General features: G+C 29.9%; 1 protein-coding gene across 11 annotated transcripts in view; it reads right to left on the reverse strand.

The window, feature by feature from the left end:
- Positions 1-20,198: 20,198 nt before the first annotated feature.
- Positions 20,199-26,275, reverse strand: part of LOC129958672 (neuralized-like protein 2) — an 82,251-nt gene continuing 76,174 nt past the window's right edge. For all 11 annotated transcript variants that reach the window (XM_056071301.1, XM_056071307.1, XM_056071310.1 and 8 more), the window contains one exon: positions 20,199-20,787. In XM_056071301.1, the coding sequence (XP_055927276.1) occupies positions 20,672-20,787 (116 nt within the window). In that variant the 3' untranslated portion in view covers positions 20,199-20,671. The remainder of the gene's footprint in view (positions 20,788-26,275) is intronic.

Here is a 26,275-nt window from a genome sequence, read left to right on the forward strand (position 1 = left end):
TAGAGCAAATCTAGGAATTTATTCACTTATGATCATTGAGAACACAATGCACCGACTATTTACCCAAAGAAAGAAAGAGGTAAAAATAGTTCTCTACAATTTTTAAACTCCGACATGGAATGAAACAAATTCGAACTACAGACAATATTTTAAAATAAATAATTTAATAAAAAATCATAGCATAAGAGAAAAAAATTAAATTGTCGAAGAATTCCGAATTAAAAAAATTTAAATGAGTAAAGCTCCATTTCATTTTCAACGAATTTAAAAGAAAATACATAAATCTAATTTATTAAAAATAATTTATAAAACTATAGTGCTTATATATTTTTAAATATATATTTAGTTCGGCAAATTTCATATGTTAAATTATAATTTTCTATTACTAATGAAGAACTTCTCATCTAAATTTTCAAAAAACTCAAAAATATGTAATTGTACATTTTAACCTTTCTACGTATTTCAAGACTAAATGGATATTTGATATGGCGCTTTTTTAAAATTCTGATACGAAAAATATCCATCAATTTCAGAATTCATTTCCTTTGCAGATAGGTATCCTTTAAAGATCTCTCGCATCTTCAATTATAGCCTTTTTTTATTCAAACATAACATTTTTGTTTTGTGTGAAGGAATAAAGGCTGTAATAAAATATGCAATTAACTGAAACATAAAATTAACGCCATAAAAAAAAACTGAACTTTTTTTTTTGTCAAAACACTAGGAAAAAATATTCAATGAACATGATTCGATTAAAAAAACTGTATTTAAAACTCACATGCAATTAGAACATCAGAGGGCGATTTAATATTTTTAAAAAAGTAAGGTCAACCTGAATGGACATAAATCTTATATATATATGTAATGATATTTTAAACTCTTAATTTCAATTTAATTAATTTTCAAGATTCTATCTTAATTTAGCCCATAGTAACTTCATTCTAAAATATTCTCTTATTTCGTGATCCAATTCCACTGTCGCTACTTAATTAATTCAAGAGAAGCTTTGTTAAATTGTTGAATCAGCTAAAATCTAACTTTCCCACACTGCGCGTGAAGAGATAAAATACCGCTGATCAGGCAAATTCTTTTTTAAACTCTCCCTGTGTTTCCCCCACCTTGTCCATCCGTGTAACGAAAATCCCTATCGAAATCTCATAATACATTAGCACTGTAAAGAAATATTTTCCTTATCAAAATCATAGGTTATATAAAATCAGGGATAAAATGTCCAAGAGCTTTTTCCTCATTCCTTTTCTGTGTGCTCATCGCTTGTACATATGCCCGCTTCTTCAAAATGAAATAAAACGACGTCACAAAATTAAAAATATCTTCACTGTCTTCAAACTGCACTTACCTGATAAATATTAAAATAAAAATTTACTGTTTTTAACACTATGTATTACTTTACAAGAATTATATAAAAAAGGTTTAAAATTATTATTTTTAGATGAATTTGTATAAATAGTATTAAATTTGCAAGAATCAAAACTGTTTGCTGAAATTTAGATTATTAATCTTATCATTTACGCATCCTTTTAAGCAAACCTCTCGAAAGACGTATAAACGATGCTTTACAAAAAATGTATTGAATGCAAGGAAAATTATTTTATAAAATCCCATTCTATAATTAGTTTTCTAATTGTTGTTGTTTCTAATGGCACCTGTCATAGACAAGCCCACTGACATTAGTTTTCTAATTAAATCATTAATTAAAAACATTATTTCATTGTTTGCATTTTTTTCATCCCAAAACACCATTAGTCACCAAATCAATTTGCAGTAATTACCAAATTTTAAGGTGGGTTTTTATTAAGCCATCAACCCAGTAAAACCAAGCGTGTTAGAAACAGTGGTCAATAGCAAATGTTTATCTCGGCGGGACAAGCACATTCTATACTGAGCAGTTGCTGCGCATGTGCGATCTTACTAGATTGACAACCCTGGCTCAAAGTAAACCCTATCTTACGTCAGTCTACTTACTGTTAGAGCCCTCTCAAAACGATCGTCTCTATTGGTCCAAATGAGATAAAATTTGAACAACTGATAATTCAAATGATGCGCTTGACATTTATGAAATAAAAATTTTAGTACTGAAATTTACCAATAGATAATGAACATAAATGGTATTTATCTGCATACATTGAAAATACGTTAAAGCGCATGCGTATTAGCATTATTCTTTGGATAAAAAGAAGGCGGATTCTGCAATAGCATTAGTTATTTCTCTCGCCATCATACTTACATTGCAAGAAAAAGTGCTAACGGTAAAATTGCTTTACCAGACTTAGCAGAACGTCGTTGCAGCTGTAAAAGAATTCCGTTGCGTGAAGTGGATACAAAGAAGTCCAATGTCTCCACGTTCCCTACGTAAGATGCTATAGAAATTTGAAACGATTGAGAACTTGGAATTCATCCCGGAAAAGGATGAAAGCAAATCCAGTCTTTTAGCATCGAAAATATGGCTACCACTGTCGTCGAAGCTAACACTCAGTCGCCGCATGAGTGTGCCAGCTGTTTCCTTGCATTGAATATCCTGAATTCCACTGCACAAAAAAATCTTAAGGCGCATTTTGCATTTTTATCCTTACAAAATCAAACCTGTGTACCTACTGCAGTACGGAGACTCATAGGTTCATACAACTTTTGCATTTCAATTCCTTTCCAGAATGTTAATTATCGTCACTTGACCATGGAGAATTCTGTGGAGTGACAAAACCCATCTTTTCCTTGAAAGGGCAAGTGAATACCCACAACTGTGTGATTTGGAGAGTGGAAAACACTCACATTATCCAGAAACAATTCTTGCATCTGAAAAAGTGATAGTGTATGGTGTGATTTTAGGTTACCTTTATCATTGGACTGTATTTTTTGAAGAGATTATTTCAGATGGAATCCAAATCCATTGGATTTTGTAATCCCACAACTTCAACAGTTTGGATACTTTCAGAACATTATTTTCATGCAGGATTGCGTACTTGCTCTAATTGATCGTCGTGTAAAGCAGTTGCTAAAAACAGCATTTCACAGATGCATGGGTGATTAGCTGTCATTTTCCAATAGTATGTGCACTTCGTTCGTTGGATATCACCTTCTCCATTTTTTAGTTGTGGGGTTTTCTGATGGACAATATTTACTCTCATAGGCCAGCATCTGCCCCAGATCTGAAAAACGCATTTGACACCAAGTTCTTGATATTCTGGCAGACTAACTCCGATCAGAGCCCATTGCGATTACAGCACATTGTTGAACATAAAGAGGGACATATCGAGCAGTTTAAATGCTACTTTTTTAATACTATTTAAAATTTATAAAGCATATTAAATGTTTAATGTGCATTGCAATGCCATCTATTGGTGAATTTTGGAACTAACTTTTTTATTTAAAAAAATGCTAAGCGAATTGTTTTAATTATCTGTAGTTCAAATTTTAGCTTATTTGGATCAATAGAACACATTCTAAAGCTCTTCCAAGTGGGAAACTTATTTCTTGCTAACTCTGTACATTCAAAATATACTAAAAATAGAAATTTCTACAGAATTTTCTGAAAGTTTGAGGAATATTTAAAATATCATTAGCAAAAGTTTGAGAGCTTTAAAAATTAAAAAATAAGAGATAAATGATTTAAAAAGTGGTATTTTAACAAACATAATATTAGGAAGACTTGGTAATGATGCGCGAAAATTCCTATGAATCGAAAGAAATTCCTTCTTTAAATCGGGTTTTACAATTTTGACTGACAAGAACAATGATTCTAAATCAGTTAGATCAAAAATCATTTAATAATAAATTCAGTAAGGAATTTGATAGTGTAATAAATAAGTCAAGAAACATGTTTATCAATTCGAATATAGACATGCATACTTTGAAATCATACATCTTAAGCAAGATTAACCCTAATATGTAAGCACCTGAATTTTTAAAGATGAGTATTCTTGAGTGAATTCGATTTTTAAAAGAACATCATTTGTACAAAAACTGTTCAAAATGCACAGTGTAAATCAACTTTCGTTTGTCGAATGTGTCAAAGAACTTGTCATAATGTTTGCGCGATATGAAATCAGACCTAAATATATATAATATATAATATAATAATAAGAAATAAATTTAATAATAAATATTTTCAACAGCGTAATGATAAATAACTATTTTTATTTAAATTATGATTGGAAACAATACAACAATACAGAAAATTCAACAAACTCCAAGATTATATTATCTGATGACAGAACAATCCACTTTGGTGGAATGGATCATCCTTTATATAAACTGGCATTCTTTTGCCAGTTGAAATTTTTGATCTCACAAACAAGAACTTTCTTAAAGAAGTTAAAATTTTATTTGAAATTATTCAAATATATAGTGTATCTTAAGATTATTTTAATCATAATCTAAATTTCTATATTAATCTAACTAAACTTCATTAATTAAGGTTATCTTTTAGATATATTTATAATTTGAAGCTTCGTATGGAACGTAGAAATGACAAGAGGCTTCTAAATTTAGAATAAGAAAGGTGACAGGCTACTTTTTCTTGTTGCATAGTTTTTTAGAAAATTCATAATTATTGTTGCAATTGTCTTTAGAAATACATACATGGTGTCCACTAAAGTTCTTCCACTCCACATTAATTTGAGACCGACGACAACTATTGCCACAAACTTGGTGCCTAGATATAGTAAAGAGACCATATGCTGCATGTTGAGATCAGTTACAGCATTACATGGTGTAAATAATGGAGTTATCATTCTTATTTCGAAAATGGTACAAGACATGAAAAAAAAAGATCAATTACAAAATTGTAGAGGGTCTTTAATTTCGTGTCATTTATTTCACGCTTTGAGCGCAATAATGAAAAGAACAAAATGCGTAAAATTCACATTTTTTTGGTCTAGATTTTTAACACTCATACGCTAGAAAAGTATTAGAAATAAAATCGAACAATTAGTTACCAACACATACTTTTATTTTCGGTATTCGAAATCCTTTCCGTTAGCTCGGCCATCGTGTCGACGTTTATTGTGCAAAAGATGGTATTTTCTCTAGTTGTCGTGAAATGTTACGTAGCAGGATTGGAAAATAACGGCCAACAAATTGCGCATTTTACATCGAATCTGAAAGTAACTCATTTTATATGAAAAAGCTAAAAGCATACAGATTTCATTGGAGTGTTTATATTGATGTTTCTCTTACTTTGAACAGTTTTTTTTTTTTTTACCCGTTTTCATTGCACTAATAATGCATCTAAATTCAATTATACTGAATTTTACTGGATAATTTATCTGTGTAAATTTTATTTCGTAAATGTTGAGACACTATTGGAAATTCCAACCTCAAAAACATTCTATCAAATATATATATATATTTGATAGGTGTAACTATTAAAATAATGTTGTAAATATTTCAAAATTCCTATTAGAATTCAGGAAATTATATATTTACAGATGATTATGTATGATTAGAATTAGTTAAAACTTCGGATAGTGTTGTTAAAAGAAGAATTAAGCATATATATTAATTACAAATCAAAATAATATTACATCATACTATATAGATTTAAATCTTAAGAAAAATTATTGCATATTGCCAAAATATTTCATATTTTTCAGTTTTAATTTGATTATGTTTTTCCTTTTTTTATTATTTGAATCAAAAATTTTGTATTTTAAATTTTAGTAACGAGTAAATATGTTTGAAAATATAAATTTCAAGGCGACGAGAGTATGCTAAGTTAGCATGCCATCCTGCTTATTTATGTAGCATCCTCAAGAAGCGAATTCTAAGAAATAAGAGTAAATTGTAAGTTTCAAAGATATTCATGTAAATAGCGTCACCTACAAGCGAACATATCCTCCCCTTATTAGCGCAGTAGAGAAAACTCCATGTACAGGCATTGTCGACGAAAGATTATCCACTCCTTTTTAATGAGGAAGGAAAAATATAAATTTAATTTGTTATCGAGGATCCGTCCTTTATACAATTCTCTCTGTTAAGAATGTAAGTAAATAATTTTATTAATTAATCATTTAATTCTGTTTGAAAAAGGCAAAGATGTTAAATATGTAAATACAAGCCATTACGCAGTATATTGTCCATTTAAATAATAAAATCAAACAGATAAGAGAGAGATAAGTGAGCTTTTTTAAACAAGGTTAACTACGAATGAAATAAAAACGAAAAAAAAAAATGATATATAGAAATGAAATCAATTCAATTTTTAAATTATGTATCGTACTATTCTATTTATTTTTTTAAAAAATTTGAATTTAAGTTAGGCATTCAATTTTGATAACACTTTAGTTTTTTAGAGTACAAATACCTATGTCAAACAAACAAAAATAGAAAATAATTAACTTGTTCAAAATTCTGCCCTCGCTATAGTTTTCTAGTTAACCTATAACACAAATTCAGTATGATAAATGGACGTAAAATATTACTATTGTAAGAGGATGAAAAAAACCCTAGATGTAAAAGCCACAAAGACTTTCACATACGGCCAGCTTTACTTATTCTGGCGCCTCGTTTTGTTGATAATCAGCAACTTAAGAAACTTTCTTCACATTCTTGGAAATGACGATATTGAATTATTTTCACATCATTGGTATTGGGAAAATTTTTAAGGACCATAACAGTACGGAAAAAAAATGAAGCCATTTCTAAAAGTAGGCTATCTCCTACTGGGGCCCAATATTAAACAGCTGTAAATGCAATAAATTGTAAAACCTTTTTAATTGTGATGCTACGTACACAAGCACTTCAGAAGTTATACACACTATCCTACAAATGTCATCCAACTTGAAATAAGATTATTTAAATGCAAACATTTTTCATCAAATTGGTTTAATGTTTATTTTTATCTCTGAAAAATATTTCAGGGTCCCCAAAGATTTGTTACACCCTGAACCATTTATGGAGATGACAGTCCAGGTGGGAACCCAAAACTTCCACATCAATTATCAATCAGCATCATGAGTTTAATAGCTAGATCTCATATCATACTTCGCATTAAATTTAATAATGCAATATTAGAAGAAGCGAAGAGAATTTTCCATTATTTCAAGTGTACAAACCAGATGAAGAAACAGTATGAAGCTTAAACTTTTTCTTTGGCAGTTTAAATTGCGTGAGAATACTAAAAGCTATTTCATAAGCAATAATATTATTTTTGAAAGTAGGAGCACTTAATCATAAATTATTCATTTCCAATCATAAAATTAAAACACCCTAAAAAAGATTTAAAAGAACTTTTCATGGATATTAAATTTTTTCAGCGTTTGAAGTATCCCAATGTACGTAAATTTAAAATTAACAGATTTAGGCACAAGAACAGAAATTTGCTTTCTAACATTCAAGATAGTGATAAAATACCATCATATAGATTATTTAATACCGATAAGTTATAATTCCTTTTTTTAAACACTATTCACATTTCTTATAATTTCAGCAAAATAAAAAAAATAATAAAAAAAAATTTAAAAAAACCATTGGATTTATTTTGCCAGATTAGATACAAAAATAATCTTCTATGAAATGAAATGCAGAAAAAAAAAATAAGTACGTTTTGAAATATGACTTATAAAAAATATTTTAAGAACTTTATTTCTTCAGCATTTATATACACTTATTACAAATGTAATATTATTCGAATTGTACTAAACTTAAATTAGTTATTGCTACTACTTACTTAGAAAGTTTATTGCTTCAAAATGTCACAAAGCGATTCATTAAGACAAGTAAGAAAAAAAAAAAAAAATTCGAAAAAAACAAAAACAAAAAAAACCCAATATTCTCAATACATTGAGGATTAACAATGAAGTACACAAATTAATTAAACTTTATTTTTGTTCTTTATTTTTTCATTTAAATAATTAGATTTTGAAATGAAAAATTTAAACGTATAAATGAAAGGTCACAAAAACTTCATATTTTAAATTAAGAACTAACTTTTTAACTGCCCTAAGTATATTTAGTCTTGCAAACTTTTAATTAAATTAAAAAAGTTGTCCGATTTTGTTCTTAAAATTGTTCCAAAAACAGTTGAACAATTGTCCTTTTTAAAAAAAAATCCTGAGGCGACATATTACAAAGATAGCTTAACGCATTTCGTGTTCAATCAAGTATGCATGTGATAAATGAGGCATCCTAGCTAGTTAAATTTAAATCAATGAGAATACAAAATCTTTTTAGAGGCAAACATAATTCCGTTTATTAATATAAAAAGACGATACATTAGATTGAGAAATTATAATTAACGCCTAGTTAACTCCTAAAAGAATATCTAAATCATTATCGTGTTTACCCCCCCCCCCTCCCCAATTTTGGGGTTCATTTGAGTAGCAAAAATTAGCTGTTCAGTTCTTAACTTCTACGTCCTCCGCGTTTTGATGCGAGCACATATTTCTTCAAGTAGCTTGAAAAGTCGGTCATAATAGATAAAACGAGAATTTTAGATGAAATAAAAGTAAGTGATCCCTAAAACCATTTCTTATCTCTTTTAAAAAGACTTTTTTTATGAGCCGCCCTTCACTTCCTTTTAAATTGTAACATAAGGTACAAGAGCTTATGTTCAAATCTACTCCGTTCTCCTTCAGAATAATTTAATATACAAAACGCTTTTCTTCCATCTTGTTAAATTTTATATTCGGGGATATTCTTTATTGAGACTATATGAATATTTTTAAGATTTCATTGTTGATGCTAAGATAAAAAGTTATTGAATAAATGTCAGCGCGTTTGGAAAATTTAAAATATCTTGTAAAGGTACTTGTTTGTCAACATGGTAAGGTAGAGCTATTTCAAATTTTACCATATAATTACGATTATTTACTGCATGCAAACATGCACGTTTTTGTATTCATTATTTACGATATACTTATTGACAAATTATGCATACACAAAATAAATATTTTTTCAATATTCCACATTCTTCTATTTTCACAACATTATCTATCTTTCTAATTGATTCCATTTAAATTTACAATATTATCTATTTTTTAAAATGACTCCATTTGTTGCTACGGACAAATACGCAAAAATAAACTTTAAATATTTTAATATTTACATAAATTTATTCCCATACTTATTCAAAGTATAAATATGCATATGTACAATAAATATTCGTCCAATATTACAAACTCATCATCTAAGGATAAAAAATATAAAGAAAGTGAATAATAATACGAAATAATTCCAAATAATTATTCCTGAAAGAAATTAATAGTCTTTTGCCGAATAATAAATTACATCGTAAAGTTCCATTAATGATCTTGGCATAGAAAAAATGATTTATAAATGTTACAAAATGTCAGCCATGACAAACTTTGCAAGTTTCGATTAAGTTTCAATGGCAAGATTTTTTTTTTTTTTTTTTTTGGATACAAAAGTCTTATCTACATTTGTTTGATTCTTTTACATTTTCATTATCAAAACATCTTTATATCAAGCGAATTGAAGTCAACTAATCTTGTATTTTTCATATTCTTAACTGGTGTGATGTGGTGGGGTAATTTGGAGTTGCGGCTCTGGTATTGTTCTCAACATCTGAGGATTTACGGTCAGAAATATAACTCACTGCAACGTACCTGACAGAAATTTTACTATCGGATTTTAAAATTTTTAATTTAAGCAACTGAAATAGTATAAAACATTTTTTAAATTATTTTTAACTAAAACAAAAGCTGTACCCAGGAGTCTATCTACGGGACTCCACGAAAGATATATTCTGATATTCTTACTTAAGGAATTAGACCTTTTTTTGGTAACAAAACAATAGATTGGAAGTACAACTTAAAGCTTAATGTTTCTAAAAATTATTTAAACATTTTAATTGTCTCACATTCACACAAATTTTATGAAAAATGTTCAAAAATAAATAAACAATGCACATTTTTTGAATTTTTATTTTTATTATTTATTTATTGATTTTGCAAGAACAAAATTCATCACAAAAGAAATTTTTTGAAGTAAAATTGTGTTTTCTTATTTGATTGTTCTTTTAAAAACGATTCTTTTAAAAAGTCCACGACCATAAAAATATTTACAAGTGCTAATTTTTAACTTATGACAATTACATTACTTTATTGCACACTCATATTTAACCAGAGGAAGTGGTTTCTCCTTAACTTTTTGTTTCTTTTTAAGCTAGTATTATAATTTATGCAGAACAATTAAATAATTCATCACAAAAAATCCAAGAATAATTAACGAGGAAAAGTGTAGATAAACGGTTATCTGTCGACAAAGTCAACATATCATCTTATTTAGCATTTGTACTGGCTTGTGGGTATTTATTTGATTTTTTTTTAATACGGAAAATTATTTCTTACAAGTAAAATTGGTTAAATTGAATCTTTTTTTTTTCGCTACTATATCAATATTAAAAATATATGGTAAACAATATTTCAATATTTCAACAAATACGAAATTTTCACATTTTAATCTGCACAGGCATTTCACCTTTTGAAACACTTACATTTTAAAGAAATTTCAGATTTTTGTTTGAAAGAAACATTTTTTTAACTAAACTTTTTTATCATGATATTTTCATCTTCGTTTGAGTTCACAAGGAACTTTTTATATAATTAACACTGTAATGATGAAAATTGAACCTTTTCTTCAACACTATTAAGCTAATTGACTTTTATTTCAATAAATATTTGTTGAAGCAAAATTCGCTGTAATATTTGGATATTATATCATGTAAAGCTGTAATATGTACTAATTATTAATAAAATTATTCGTTTTGATTATTTCATGGCTGAAAGCAGCAAAAGATGTTGAAAGGTAAGTGCTAAAAATCGAAAATAATTTATATGGCAAATAAGAAGCATCTGTGTTAATAATTATAATTACAAAAGATATAAAAAATGCTAATAACAATAGCTTCTATTATATAATTTTAGTAGATTTAAAATTTCTTTAATATTTAATTGAATCACAATGATACATAAGAAGGAACTGAATTTAAAAAATCGTTTTAAAGTGGATTACAAGAAAATTATTAAAAAATTATTTGAAATTATGATTTTCTTTATAACAGAAAACGTCAATTATACATGGAGTTATATATTGTTTTAATTAAATAAGTAGCATTAATATACAAAATATAAAACACAAATTTTGTTCAAAATATATTTAAAGAACCTTTTTTCATTCAGTAATGAAGTATGGTATGTGATTGATATTTAAACGCTACGAAAATGTTCCGAGATATAAAGTAATAAACAACCTTGATTTTTTTCTGCTCTTTTTATGTAATGCATTATTTAGAAAATATTTTTTTTAATTATATTTACCAGATAAATTTTTAGAATTTTATTCATATAGTTAACATCACTGTTTTACCGAAAACTGTTTTATTATTTTTGGAATATTTCGTAAAACAATTCACAAACTAAAGAAAATTACCGTTTGTAGAGAATATTTTCTTATATAAAGTTTGCAGAATATACTTTAGATAGGAAACTGAAATTTTTTGCTATAAATGGTAATATGCATTGGCTTTAAATCTTAGTATTTGAGGTATAAATATATAAACTCATCAACAATTAATTTAATTGGTTAATAAATAGATTAACTAGCGCATTCCACACAATTGCCATTTGATAAGGCCTTGTTTTCTTGTAAATTCTATGGGTAGCTTTATAAAAATAATAGTGCCTTCTATAAATAAATTTGTATTATGAATGCTCGATTTCAAAAGAGGATTTTCAAAATGATAGAGTTAGGGAAAAGATGCTGTATGTTTACCAAGTAATCAGCACAGTATTAGAGAAATAATTCTCAAATTCACATCAGCACACAGTATACGAACCCAAGTATGACATTTACAACACAAGAACAATATGATTTTCTTCTTCATCCATCACAAATGATAAGAAAAACTAAGCAGTCTTAATTTCTGTTTTATTTGAACAAACTTTGATACTCTTTCATTTTGTCTTTTTTTTTAAATTCTACTTCAATTTTATGATTTTTTTCAAAATTTTGTACCAGTTATTATAACAACTTTCTTAGCTATTTCTTTAACAGGAGAAAAATAGTCCCTCGATTTAATAAGTCAAATTCAGGCAATTTTAGGTCCTACCTGAACAACTTTTGGACAACAACAAATTACTTAACTTTATCTTTAAAGCGTTTTAATAAAATTATAGACAAGTAAATTTTTTTCTTTGAATATACAATAAAATATTTTGATTCTTGTTTTAAAACACAGAGCACAACTATTCGTTTTTTGCTAATTGATTATTTCTAAATATAAAATATAAATACAAAATATTCTTCAAACCAGATTTGCATCATTTCAACATAAGCTAATTATTTTATAAGCAGATTTATCTAATCTAGCAACGGACCAAATACGGAAACTTTCCCCTATTTGCAAGAAATTTAGGAATCAAAAGAGAACGTTTGCGATGCAAAATAATTATAAAGCCATGTATAATTTCTTAGATTATAGGGTCACAGATTTAGAACAAATTCAATATTAGTATCAGGTTTCTGGATAACAATAGTTATTCGGTACTGTATATATAGTGTACCTGGGAATAAAACACTACACCCAGGCACCGCATCTAAGAATCGAGCGTTACGTGTAGACGTTGTTATTTACACAAATAAGTTGTATTTACATTTACGTGTATTACATGTGCATTTAAATATAACGACAACTGAATCAGAACTGAATAAAGTGAACTCAGATATAATTGAAAAAATTTCCTATTTCGAATAAAATGAGATAATAAATTTTAAATTTGAAGGAATTCAAGTGACCCTTAACGTTTTCATCGTGAAAAAAAATTTATTTTCTGAGAATTAACCAGTATTTGTTTATCCAATTATTAACAAGTTTGCTTCTATGTATGGTTTAATCAGGTTAGTCATGATTTTTTATTCTGATCATCTATCTAATTGGGTGACTTCTTTGTTATCTCTTAACTATAGCAGAGATGTGAGTCATCAAATTAGGTACAAAGAGCGAAATGATTAGACAGTAGGTGTGAATCACAAGCGAGTCACGTGACAGCCAACGAGTTATGTTTGAGTCCTATATTACTTATTTTAGACAGGCTGCTTACAATTTTGTTGAAAAACTGATTTTAATGCACTTTCTATGTCCAACTTCAATATAATAAAATAATTATTAACATTTTTCAAGCATTGATTTATGAATTTAAGAGTTGGCTCAAATTTTTTTGATTTAAAAATTTGCATTAATTTAATTTTTATTATTTTATTAGTTCCTTAAAATCTTTTGATGAAACTCCATAACTGCAAACATCGCTACTGAATGATTCCTAAGAATGAACTGAGAAAAATTATGTCTCAAGAAAAATGTTTATACATTGCATCATGCACATGGAAAGCGATATGTAGAGATGATATAATCAACGATTTAATTTTTGGTAAATCAAGAAAGAAATGGTAAATTGAAACTTGGAGGATTCTATAGTATGATTTTTGCGATTTTGCTAACTCGTCATTAATTATTTATTCCAATAAAATTAAAAAGACAATATATTCCCAATTTTTTTAACTACACTATTTACCAATAAATATTTGGACACCCATGCAAATAAGGATATCTGCGGCCCTGATCTACGTCCCAACTTTTGCACTTAAATATCGTGTAGGAAACAGTAGTGGCATTAGTTGCATGCACGATACCATGAAATTCAGAGCTGGCTGACTTTGAAAAAGGAGTAATTATTGGATTTCATAGAAATAGCAGGTCCTTAATGGACATATCTAGTGAGTTAAACATTCCAAAATCGACATTAGCTTCTGTGATTAAGAAGTGGATGATGAGTGGTGGTTGTCGGAATGTGCTTCGACACGACAAACCCACGAAACTAAGCGACAGAGATTGACGGGTTCTGTCCAAAGAAATTCGGAAAAACTGCATCAAACCGATCGCCACATACACCCGGAGTTCCAAGTATCTGGAACTGTTGTTTCGATAAACACCATCCGCAAGAAAGTACGCTTGCTTTGTTTCCATGGTCACGCTGTCGTTCACAAGCCTTTGATTACAAATTTCAACCACGCTGTACGGTTGAGGTTATGCATGGTGCGTCAAAATTGGATCATAGATGAGTGGGAGGTTCTCTGGAATGATATGGTTAACGTTATGTCCCGTTTTAAAGCAACCCTAGAGCTATTTTGGGACGAACCTCGTAATTTTGAATCGTGAACAGATGACGAAGATGACACCTAAGCTACCACCTCCTTCTCCAAACTTCCACATCACAATTGCGGGAGGACATTTGGCTGCGATGGATTTGACGTGCACCAGACCCGTTTACACGACAGCTCTTCGATGGAATCGGGTCTCGAACCTCTGGAGTAACGAATCGAGTTTTAATCTCTACCAATCGGATGATCGAGTCTGGGTGTGGCGTATGCATGAAGAACGCCTTTAGCCAGCATCCATTGTGCCTACAATAAAGCTTTTGGAGGAGGCGGAATTATGGTCTGCGGATGTTTTTCGTGGTATGGACTAGGACCCTTGATCCGAATTCATGGTAAGCTCAACGCCGACTCCAACTCCACTATTCTAGGTAACAATGTGCTTCCCACGCTGCGGCAATTTTACGGGTTGAATCATTGTTACTTCCAGGATGAAAACGCCACTTATGTTGTGAGGTCCACCATGGACTGATTTGCATTGTTGTTGTGACTTACGGCACTTTACAAGCCCACTGACATTTATTTGTTGGCGATTTAAGCCAAGTGAGCGTCTCTTGTTTTTTTTTTCAGTAACGCCAAGAGTACGACTTGGCTACTTCATGCGTCACATTCGCTCGGACAACCCCTTTTTATAGGGGGGCATATTCACGCACGTCACAGAACAACAATGCCCGAACCGGGACGCCCAGATTACAGAAAAGACGCTCTACTCCCATGTTAAGACGCCTGCCCATGTATTGGTATAATGCCAATTCGGGTGAAACGCTTGCCCTGCCCAAAGTCCAGATTTGAATCTTATAGAACCCGCTGGGACAAATTAGATCGCCAAATTAAGGGGTGTGGCAACAGTCTAAAATCGGCGAAAGAAGTTGTATGTCTTCTCCAAGCCGAGTGGAAGAAAATACCACTGTCCATCATCCAAGCACTTGGGGAAAGCATATCCCGGTGGGTTAAGATTGCAATTGCCTCGGGTGATGGCTCTACCAATTATTGAATATGAATAAATTGTATTTCTCTTTTATCACAAGTGTCCAATTACTTACTGGTAGATAATGTAAATATTTAAGATTTCCGTAGTTAAAGGATGCATTTTAAAAGTAGTATGTTAAATCATATTGTAATTTTTATTACTTTAGCACAATAAAATTATAGATAAGTCCATTTTTCAATAATTTTGTTAAGATGCAAAATTTTTTATTATATCAAAACTTATTAAATAATCGACAAAATAAATCGAAATGCTAGTTTAATTTTAACTATCAGTTTATTATAATTCAGGTTAAATTTAAATCCTACAATTTTAAAAGAATTAAATTGTTGACTGAAAACTATTTAGTTTGAATCAAGCATTAAATTATCGAAAAAAAAAAAATTAGAGATCTTTTTAAAAATCTAAAACATGATATCAATAACTTATTTTAAAAGAATAATAAGGCCGTTAGCAATTTTCCTAAGAAAATTGCTTTATTCCATTATCAGGGACATAGATGTTTTATTCTAGCAATGATTGATTACTATATATTGTTTGTTGTTTTCAATGCGCTAAGCCAAATCATATATAGTTTGCAGTGCTATAACTTTTCAAATGCTCGAGTCCAAATAGCACTACTTAATGTATAGGTGCAAATTGGGGACTGGGAACATAAGCCACTATTTTACACCTGGTCAAGTCTTACCACTTTTCATGCGGGGGGGGGGATATTTGTTAGCAGTATAAGAAAAAGTGTTAAGGAGGACACCATGCTGATTTAAAATATGAGCAATATCTTCGAAACCAGGACGACGTACGAGTAAATTATCAATACTGTTGTGAGACAATTCGTATTGATTTTAAGCTTCGGCTTTTATGTCTTCATAATACCAAGATGGTATTTCAAGTAATTTGAACCGTTTTTAATCTCTTATAATATTTACGAGAATTCAATCGTGAAGCGGCTGTAATGGAGCGACACAGCTGAAATTATACTTTCAGCATTCTAAGATGCGAAAAATCCTTGCACGGAGTAAAAGCAAAACTTTATTGCTACTTTTTTGTTTGAATGAAAATTAAGTGTTTAAATATACAAACATAAAAAGTCTTTCACTTACAAAATAAAATTGAGTATTTTAAAAAAAAATCATGCTGGTATGATGGAAAGCTTTTAATGTACTCTAAAGTTAGCAAGTTGCCTGTAATTGCTATGAAAAAGCAAATGAAAATTGCAGTTATTAACTTAGATTAACGCCTTTTTTTCTAGAGAAAGGGGGCTTTTTAGAGACGAACTTCGTAAACAGGGGTTGATCGTCGAGATTTTATATGCTCCAATGCCATACATACGTTGAATCGAGCTTCGAAATCAAGACTCTACCGCGAGGTTTTGGATTTTTTTGACGAATTAAGAACAATACAACTTAAATGTATATTGAGGTGTTATTATATACGAATAGGTTTACATATATACAGTCAGTCAGGAAAGTCTGCATCCATTCATTAAAACACAACGATCTCGCAAAATGCTAATATTTTGAAAAAAGTAACTTCATTTTATTAGGCTTTAACTTATATCCGTTAAGGAAAATTTAAGAAAACAAAACATTCGTTGAAATTTAACGAAATTGTATAAAAATCGATATTACATAATCACAAAAGTCTAGATACGAAGAATATATACTACATTTATTTATAACAAATAGTTTAAAATGTAAAATCAATACTTTGTAAGACCTCTATTGGAATGTATAATTGCGAACATTCTTTTTGACATTGACAAAACAAAATGTTTCAGCATATTGGGACTAATGTCAGACCATGCACGTTGCATGATGGTCAGATAACATTTTCAAAGTTTCTTTACTTGGAATTGTGTGTTGTCGAAGTCGACGACCTAATTCATCCCAAATGTGCAGAATAGGGTTCAACTCTAGTGACTACGATAGCAAGTGCAGTTGTCTGGGTATTTTATACAAGAACCCTCACTTTACGATCTTGGTAGTTTGCTTCGGTTCATTATCTTATTGGAAAACCCACCTACTTCTAAGTCTTAAATTATGAACAGATAAGAGTAGATTTCTCGGCAATATTTGTAAATATCCACGGTACCGTCAATGCACACTAAATTACTTACTCCAACCACCGCGATTGAGCCCCAAACCATTATACTCCCTCCACTGTGTTTAAAAACAGGCGTGAAAATTTCTAGTTTCGTTTTTTTTTTTTTTTTTCTCCTCCCAATTTTTTCATGCCATCATTCAAAAATCATTACATTTACTCTTGGCAGTGAATAACACTATTTTCCAAAAGTAGAAGTCCTTTTCAATATATTTAGATGCAAAATCTAGTCCTTTTTGTTGGTCAAAAAATAAGACGTCCAAAAGTCGTATTGTGTGGATGGAGGTTTCTAATTCTTGAGATCTGCACTCTTTTTGGAAGATTTGCTTTCTCCCTTCCAATCCTACCACCATAATATGTTATTTGCTACATACTTAAGCTGTTAGCGCATGAGGAAATTAAATAAGGCAATCTCAATCAAGCAATTTTTCGTATGATGTAATCTTGAGTGTAAATGGCGGAAATACCAATATTCCATCTGACAACCCCAAAACGGAAGACTCCTGCTGATTATCTTTTATTGTATTTTAGGAGATTACAGACACTTTTTTCCATTTGCATTTTCGGGGATCTTTCAATTTCATTTCCGGTTTGATTTCCACTTCTTGTTATCCATTTAAAATCAAGTTACCTGCTCAGTTAGCAAAAGATGTTAGAAATACATTTTGTATACCATTTTAATAATATTGGCGCTGTTCCATGGCAAGGATATATGTGCCTAAATACGATAAAATACGGTTTGTAAAATCAGAACGTATCTTGGTACGTAATAAATATATCTTGAACGTAATAAATTTAATTTTTTGTGGTTGTTAGTACCAGTAACAAAGTTAATTGTTGTCGCCTTCTATAATAAACTAAATAATTCATTCACTTATAGCTTTTACATTATTTTCTTTTCTTTTATCTCTTAATAATATATTTACTATTATGTCAATATCTGTTTTTACACAGCTGTATGATTTCTACATTTTACTATAAAAGCAGCTAGTTTTCATCTTTAGTATTTTCAATTTAATACTTTCCATTGTAGTTTGAAAAATGATATAAAACTATTGGAATACTTTTTCACGTTAGTAATATGCTTCTTTTTGTTAGTTGAATAACTTATATTTTTCATAAATAAAATTGTTTATTTATACCTAAAGTTAGTAAATTTTTACGAATTTACAAACCTAAAAATTTTAATTAAACATATTTTTCTTTGTCAACCCTTTCAGGCATAAGAATTTATGCAAAAATAATTATCTTGTTGCACACCAATAAAAACATTGATATATTCGATGAAAACATTCTTTTTACTCAAAAGCCATTTTTAAAATAACATTTAAAATTTTGATAAAAGCTTTTTATTGCTTATTTTTGAAGGCATGGTTCATATGTAGTACTACAATTCTTTCTAGCAAAATTCTTCTTTTTTCTAAAAAATAAGATGAAATGCTTTTAATCATTATCAAAATTTCCACCCTTAATATCAAATTTTGAAACCTTTAAAGCAAGTCTAATAATTAGGATTTAAATAAACAAGAGAAAAAAAAATAAGAATAATGAGTTATAACCATAGATAATTCAATTTTTAAAAATTATTTTTTAAATGCATCAAAATATTATTCTCAGTTATTCTTTAGTATGAAATATTTTAAAGCATTTTTTTCAATTAGTAATAACTTGATAAATTGAACAAATTCACTTAGTACATTTTGCATGTTTTTTTCGTATTGAATAGCGTAACTTTTAATAGATCTTTCTGGTTGATATGCCAAAAGTTGTTCTTTAGGTAAGTATCTTAAGTATACACAATGTTGTTATGAAGTGGCTCACAGAATAAAGCAACATATTTTAAAAGGTACTTTTTTCATTACCATTGATTAAAATATTTTTAGTCATAAAAGGTTCAGGAAATAAACCACCATGTTTGAAAGAGTTAAATGGATTATTTCAAATGTCAAACTAAATATATGTAAAAAAATAAATACTAAACAACTGAAATTTAGTAGGTGAATAACTGTTAGAAATTAATACAAACGAGTACTGCAAACTTCGCCGTTTAAAAACATATTTCAAATGAAATTTAAGTAATTTTTATTTAATAGAATTAAGTTTTGATTGACTCGATCTCCGATGACCATAGTGGCATCCATTGTATATTTGAACTAAAAAAGAGAATGATTTCAGATTCTTCCAATTGCACCAGCAAAGACGTCGACTAAGTCGAAAATGATTGGTTCATTTTTGAGGAGCAAGAATTTCGGTGGGCATTTTCTGACATGCATGAAATCCATTTCGGCGGTCAAGAACCTATTTTCGAAGGGCAAAACAAAAACTTGCCCGAAATAGCCTTCGGTAATTTCCTAAGGCTGCTAGCAGCTTCATAAAGGGAATAAAATTATAGGTGCAGTACTAAGAAGAAGGTGAAGGGAAACTGCTTTCGCTTTTTGTATTTTAAAATCAAATATAATAAGAAAGCGAAAAATAACTATCGTACCTGTGTTGTTATTTTCCTTCGTTATATCGCTGGGCTCATAAAATATAAAGAAAACACACGCTTAGATGGTTAATAAAATATTGTATGTAAATTTTTAATTAAGTGTACATTGTTAGATAATAATAATTAAGAGAAAAAAATTATTTTAAATATTAGGAGAATAATTTGTTTTATCATAGTTAATGAATTCTTTATTACATTACATCATCTAATCAGTTGTAGTTGCAAGAAAATACTTCTTCTAAATATGGAGTGTCATATATAAATATATATATATATATTTCCTATTCTGTTGAAACGAGTCATGAGTTAACAAGTTAAAAAAGAACTATAGCATATAGCAAAATGGCAGCATTAAAATGGATGAAAATGAATACCACTTCATCTATAGATATCACACAAGGCTGGTTATTTATGAGTAAGATACAGAAATGGATGTGAACAAGACAAACACAGTTTAATGATATTAACACTGAAAATTCATAATATGGAAAGGCATTTTACTTTTATTAGAGAAAATTAATTTATTGCAGCAGTATTTTTCATATATAAGGGCATTTGATACAAGGTTTTCGCACGATTATTGCTGATAGAGATGAGGCACATTATATATCATCAATTTTAAATTCACAAAAAAATTAACCAGTATAAAAATCTAAAACTTTTTCTTTTGTACACATTTGTACAGTTCATACATATTTCTCTCAGGCAGTTTCTCATATCAGATAAATAACAACAACTTACACGTTCTTCATTTGATTAATTTAAATAAAATTAAGACAAATCAACAATAAGATAAGTAACACTTCTGTTTCCTAAAGTATAACAGTATATGAGCTTCAACAAATAAATATTTCAAAATCTCACAAATGTGAAAGTTAACATGTTAGCAACAAATAATAAGCCAACTGTCATGATCTGTAAGTTAAGAATTGAATTAACCTTTTAGGTAAAGGCAAATGGAAGACTCTGGAATGAGATACCTGCTGCAAAATTTTATCTCTGCAGGCTATTTTCAAAGATGGAACTGTAGGAGGAAAAAAAAAAAAAATAATAATAATTACTAGATATTTACATAAAATAGAAATGGAAAGTCACTTCAAGATCAGAAATGTAATATTTAAACTTCAAGCAAAAACAATTCTATACACTTCTAGATTTAAAAAAATACGACAGCACAAAGATAAAGCAATCAATAATCATGGCAAACAGCTAGGATTAGATGATTGTAATAATAAACCAAAAGATGGAAAATCCACTTAATTCTGTAATGCAAACAAAAGATTTTTCTGTTATAATTTTTTACAGATATACAACAAGATATTGAAATATAAAATGCCAATTATAAAACTAGCTAATTACAGTATGGATCAATACTTAACTCTATATTCATTTAATTTTTCTTACGATAAAGATTCTGCAACTAAAATAATTTTCAATACAATCTACATTAAAATATCTTTCCCACATTAATTTAAATAACTACACTTTCTGGATTCGAGAGTAAATTTTTTTCCTTTTCGTGAAAAATAAAGAATATACTGAGATACCTAGCAAGCATCTCTTGTGGGTTCGTTGATTTCTGCAAAACATTTTTTATAATAGGACTTAGTAGCAAGTTTCTTCTATATTAGGATCTCATCCTTCCTTTTATTTTAAAGTATTTAGAATGATCATTTAAAAAGGAGACAGGAAATCAAGAGCATTCAAAAACAGGCAGTATTTTAAATTCTTCTAATAATGTAAAATTGAATATGATTTTTGTTTTTGCAAAATTCTGACAGCAACTAGGTCATGATAACAGATGGTATTTACATAATTGAAATACCAGGGTTTTACAATTTTTTTCTATAACTCCAAGGAGTTGTCATCTCTGTGTACAAAGTGTTAACTACTCTCTGCTTAATTTGTTGCTTATTAAGATTCTTCTGAAAACATTTTAGGATTTATCACTTAGGAGGCTAAAAAATACGGTAGCTTCTTTCAAGTAAAACATACTAAGATTTGTAATAATACAAGACCTGAGTATTAATTTTTCTATTGTATTTCAACTCATACTAAATCTATACAACCTTCTTTTCCAAAGATTTTCTAGATTTTTGTGGTAGTTATATATTATTAGACCTAAATGATCAAATTTTAAAAAACAAAGCGAAATCAGGATACTTTCCTGACTGAAATGAAAAGAAGAAATATACATATGTGCAATAAATCCTTTTCTTACCTCTGTGTTTCAAAGTAAAATTATTGTAACTACTACTTGCCCTATATTTATAAAGATGCCTGCCATAACGAGCGTCATGGATCGCTTCAAATTGTGAAACTCGCGATTTCTCATTTACAGCAAATCCAGTTAACAGTATTCACAGTTTGAAGTTATAAATTTTCTAGACACTAATTTGACCTTCACTTTCTACAATTTAGCAATAACAGAAAGTAAGCAATGCATGTGATTTTCATCCAGAAATCTAATCCCACACCACTTATCTTTAAAAATTATGCAAAGATTAAAAATAAACGGCATTTAATGCTTTATGGATTGACTGCAATTCGTTTCCAAAAAATGCCTACTCAATGTCTTCAAATACATAATATTAATTCCCAAATGTTCCATTTCATAAAACGAAAAATTATTTTGCTTTCATTTTTGAAAAGTAATAATCTTTCTAACCAAATTTAGCAATATTGCTGAATATATAAATGAGCTGCTGAATATATAAAAATATATAAATGCTGAATATATATATGTAATATTATTTTTGTGAAGTAGAATGCAGTTTGAACCAGCAGTGAAGAGACCTTTTAACATTTTAAAATTCTTTTTAATATCCATCGGGAAAGCATAATTATTTACAAGCAGAGACGCGGACAAGACGCCCGCCGCAGCGCAGTACGAAAGCGGGGAAGAAGGGGCGAAATAAATTATCCCTCGCCTTATATAACCTTAGATTTTGATAGGGAAAATATTTCTTCACAGTGCCAATATATTAATAAGATTCTGATAGGGATTTCTGACTCATGTCAATCACATGTAAGGGAAACACAGGGATCTTTTAAGAAAGAATGTGCTTACTGGACATTTTTACCCCTTCACGCCGAGCGTGTGAAAATATCGGCGTTTAGCTGACTAAGCAATTTTATGAAGCTTCTCTTGAATTAATTAAGTAGAGAAAGTGGAATTGGATCACGAAATAAGAGAATATTTTTAGAATGAAGTTACTATGAGCTAAATTAAGATAAAATCTTGGGAATCAATTAAATGGAAATTGAGAGTTTAAAATATCATTACATATACATATCACGAAAACGAGATAAATAGCGCATCTAATCATTTCATTTGTAACTGTTCACTTTTGCCAAGAAAAATAGCCTATTTATATATTGGGAAAGAAATATCTTATTCATATTTAATTCAGATAGTTAAAGGAAATGTTCTCCAATGGGAAAACCTATCTATTTCATGGAATATTCGCGCTTCTGACTAATATTTGCTGGAATATTCGCGATAACTAAATGCTAAAGAATTTTTACTGATAGTTTCAAAATGAAAAAATAGCGCTGATTATAGATTTGTCTGTTATAATGTAGAAAATTTAATCATCTAGGAAATAAACGGAAGATTAAATAACAAGGCAAATCTGTATGCGGCAGAAGCCATCACAATCCTGAAAGCAATTGCATGTATTAAAATAAAAGCATATTTCATTATTTTCTATATGTATTAAAATAAACGCTTGCATTCAAGATCCAAAGTTATGCCTCTAGAACAACTGAAATGAGACCAGGAAATTATCTATTAAATAAAATCTCTGCACCATGAAGGATCTCGGATCCGTCCACTTCTTCACTGTAAGGTACACTTTGTGTATCGATGAAAGAATTGTAATCGCTTAGCTTATATTAACTTGTGAAAACGAATGTTGGCAACAGATGTTTGGTTGTCGATGTTCGCCATGGTTGAAACCTACGCATATGCTTTACCACAATAATAGATTTTTATTTTTCTAATTAAGAACTCTTTCTTAACATTTAAATTTCAAGAGGCTAATTATAAATCAGCCTTATATGGCGCAGCCGGAATCTAATGGACTTGCAAAAGGAATTTCAAATAATATTTTATAAAAAAAACATCGCACTAGTTAAGCCTTCTTTGGAACTTTCAGAATCCTCGCCAAGGAATGATAATCTCGCCAAGATTGTTTCTGCCTGAACGTATTCCAAAAATCGCCCACGCATAGTAAGTGAAGTTTATGAGATACTTTATATACTTACGTTTTACTTGTGATAAAACTTTGTACAAATCAGTGCGAGTATTCTAACGAATGTTGAATATTGATTTCGCATTACCTTCAAAAAAATTATTCTGTTTGCAAAATTTATTGCTTGCTTTTTAAACAAGAACATCGCCAAGCAATCTTCGCTTTATTAACAAGAACATCGCCAAGCAATCTTCGCTTTTTAAACAAGAACGTCGCCAAGCAATCTTCGCTTTTTAAACAAGAACGTCGCCAAGCAATCTTCGCTTTTTAAACAAGAACGTCGCCAAGCAATCTTCGCTAATTTATTTCGTTCGTCAAGAACAGTGAACAGAAATAAAAAAAAAAAATGTCAACAAAAGAGGATATCATTTTTAATTCTTTAGACTCGCAACCGCTACAAACTTTAATGATAGTTCAACTGAAAAAAGAATTACGTTTCAGAAATCTTTCGCTAACTGGAAATAAGAATGAACTAATTTTGCGTATTGTAGAGGATAATAATAAAAGAAATAGTGAAGGAACTTTGGAAGAATTAAATGTTCTTCGAGTGCAGAATCTTAATAACGCTGAGGAGGCAATTTCTGATAATGCACATTTATTGACAGAGATTGAATCTCTGCGAAAACAAGTAGAACTTTTAAGTAATTCTTCTACACAATCGCCACTTCCTATGCCTCCGCCCTCTCAAATAGATCCGAATATCGCAGCTATTCTTTCTACATTAATGGAAACGCAAAAACAATTTTTAGAAAGACAAGTAAATCCAAATGTGATTCAAATCACATCTACAAATGACACTGCAAATTCAATCCAAATATTTAAAGGTGATATAATTGAAAATGCACTTGAATGGTTAAAGGAAGTTGAAAGAATTTCAACTTTAGCTAACTGGTCCGACGAATTAAAATTAACTAATGCTATTTCTCGCCTCTCAGGATCTTCAAAAAATTGGCAATTAACAACAGGAAAAAATTTTAATGATTGGATTACTTGGAAAAATGCTCTCGCCTCAAGATTTAAAAGGCGTATTACAATACAAGAATTTTTGGCTCACCAAAGTGAACGAAAGTTGAGGCATAATGAAAGTTTAGTAGATTATATTTATTCAAAAGACGCTCTTTTGGAAAAAGCTCCCTTCACCATTCCCCAACCTGACCGTATTTCTATGATCATAGGTGATATTACCGAGGAAAAATGGCAAATTGCATTAGCTACTCAAAATACGAATACTGTTGAAGAATTAATTGACAGGGCAACTGCACTTGATGCTATTCGCAGTGCAAAACAAGAGCATAAGAAACATTCTCCGAAATCTCAAATTCGATCTTCTTATTCACATGATGAACAACGTCGTAAATACAATCCAGTAACTGACGATGTTCGTGATATTACTTGTTGGAGATGTGGAAACAGAGGCCATGCATCGTTTATGTGCAGTTTACCACCTCCTCCACGTGGTTCAACCATAGCTCAACCAAGAAACACGTCACGACAAAATCAATATACCAACAGTCAAACTAATGTCCAAATCCCATCTTCTAGCAGTTCAACTAGTTCTGATAATAACACAGCAGTCAAAACTATAAGTTTGAACTCTTCGAATTCCCGCCGCAACAACAACAATCGCAACTCGACATCTGGAAGATCTACAACCGCAAATAGTGCAAATAATAATTCCATAAATTGTATTAGAACTGAAACTAACAGACGCGACTTAATACCTGTTATTATCAACAATGATACAGAAATTCAAGCCCTCTGTGATCCATGTGCAGATATCACAGTCATTCAACAATCTTGTGTTCCAAATGATATTGTCATTAACCCGTGGACTGATGGACAGTTCCAAGTTGTTGACCATGAAATAAAGCCAATAGGTTGGATTTCTTTAAACATAATTGTTGGTAATTTGGAACATATGATGCCTAAAATTGGAGTGTGCACCCAGCTTCCATTTAAGCTTATTTTAGGATTCGATTGGCAACAACAAGTTCAAGCTAGATGCACTTACGACCCTAATGGCTCATTATGTATTTCTACTCCAACTTCATTTCATTTGTACGAATGTATTCATGCTTCGAAACCCAGCATCAACTGTGTCGCTCTTCATCCACCCTCACTACCATCATTAGATGATGTTACTTTGCCAGAAGCAACACCCAATATAATTTCATCCGAAACAAACCTTATCCCTAAATCTGCAGGACTCTCTACAACTCAACAAGCTCAACTTGATGCAATAATTGGAAAATTTAC

Source organism: Argiope bruennichi, chromosome X1, assembly GCF_947563725.1.
Source record: "Argiope bruennichi chromosome X1, qqArgBrue1.1, whole genome shotgun sequence".
NCBI classification, from domain to species: Eukaryota; Metazoa; Arthropoda; class Arachnida; order Araneae; family Araneidae; genus Argiope; species Argiope bruennichi.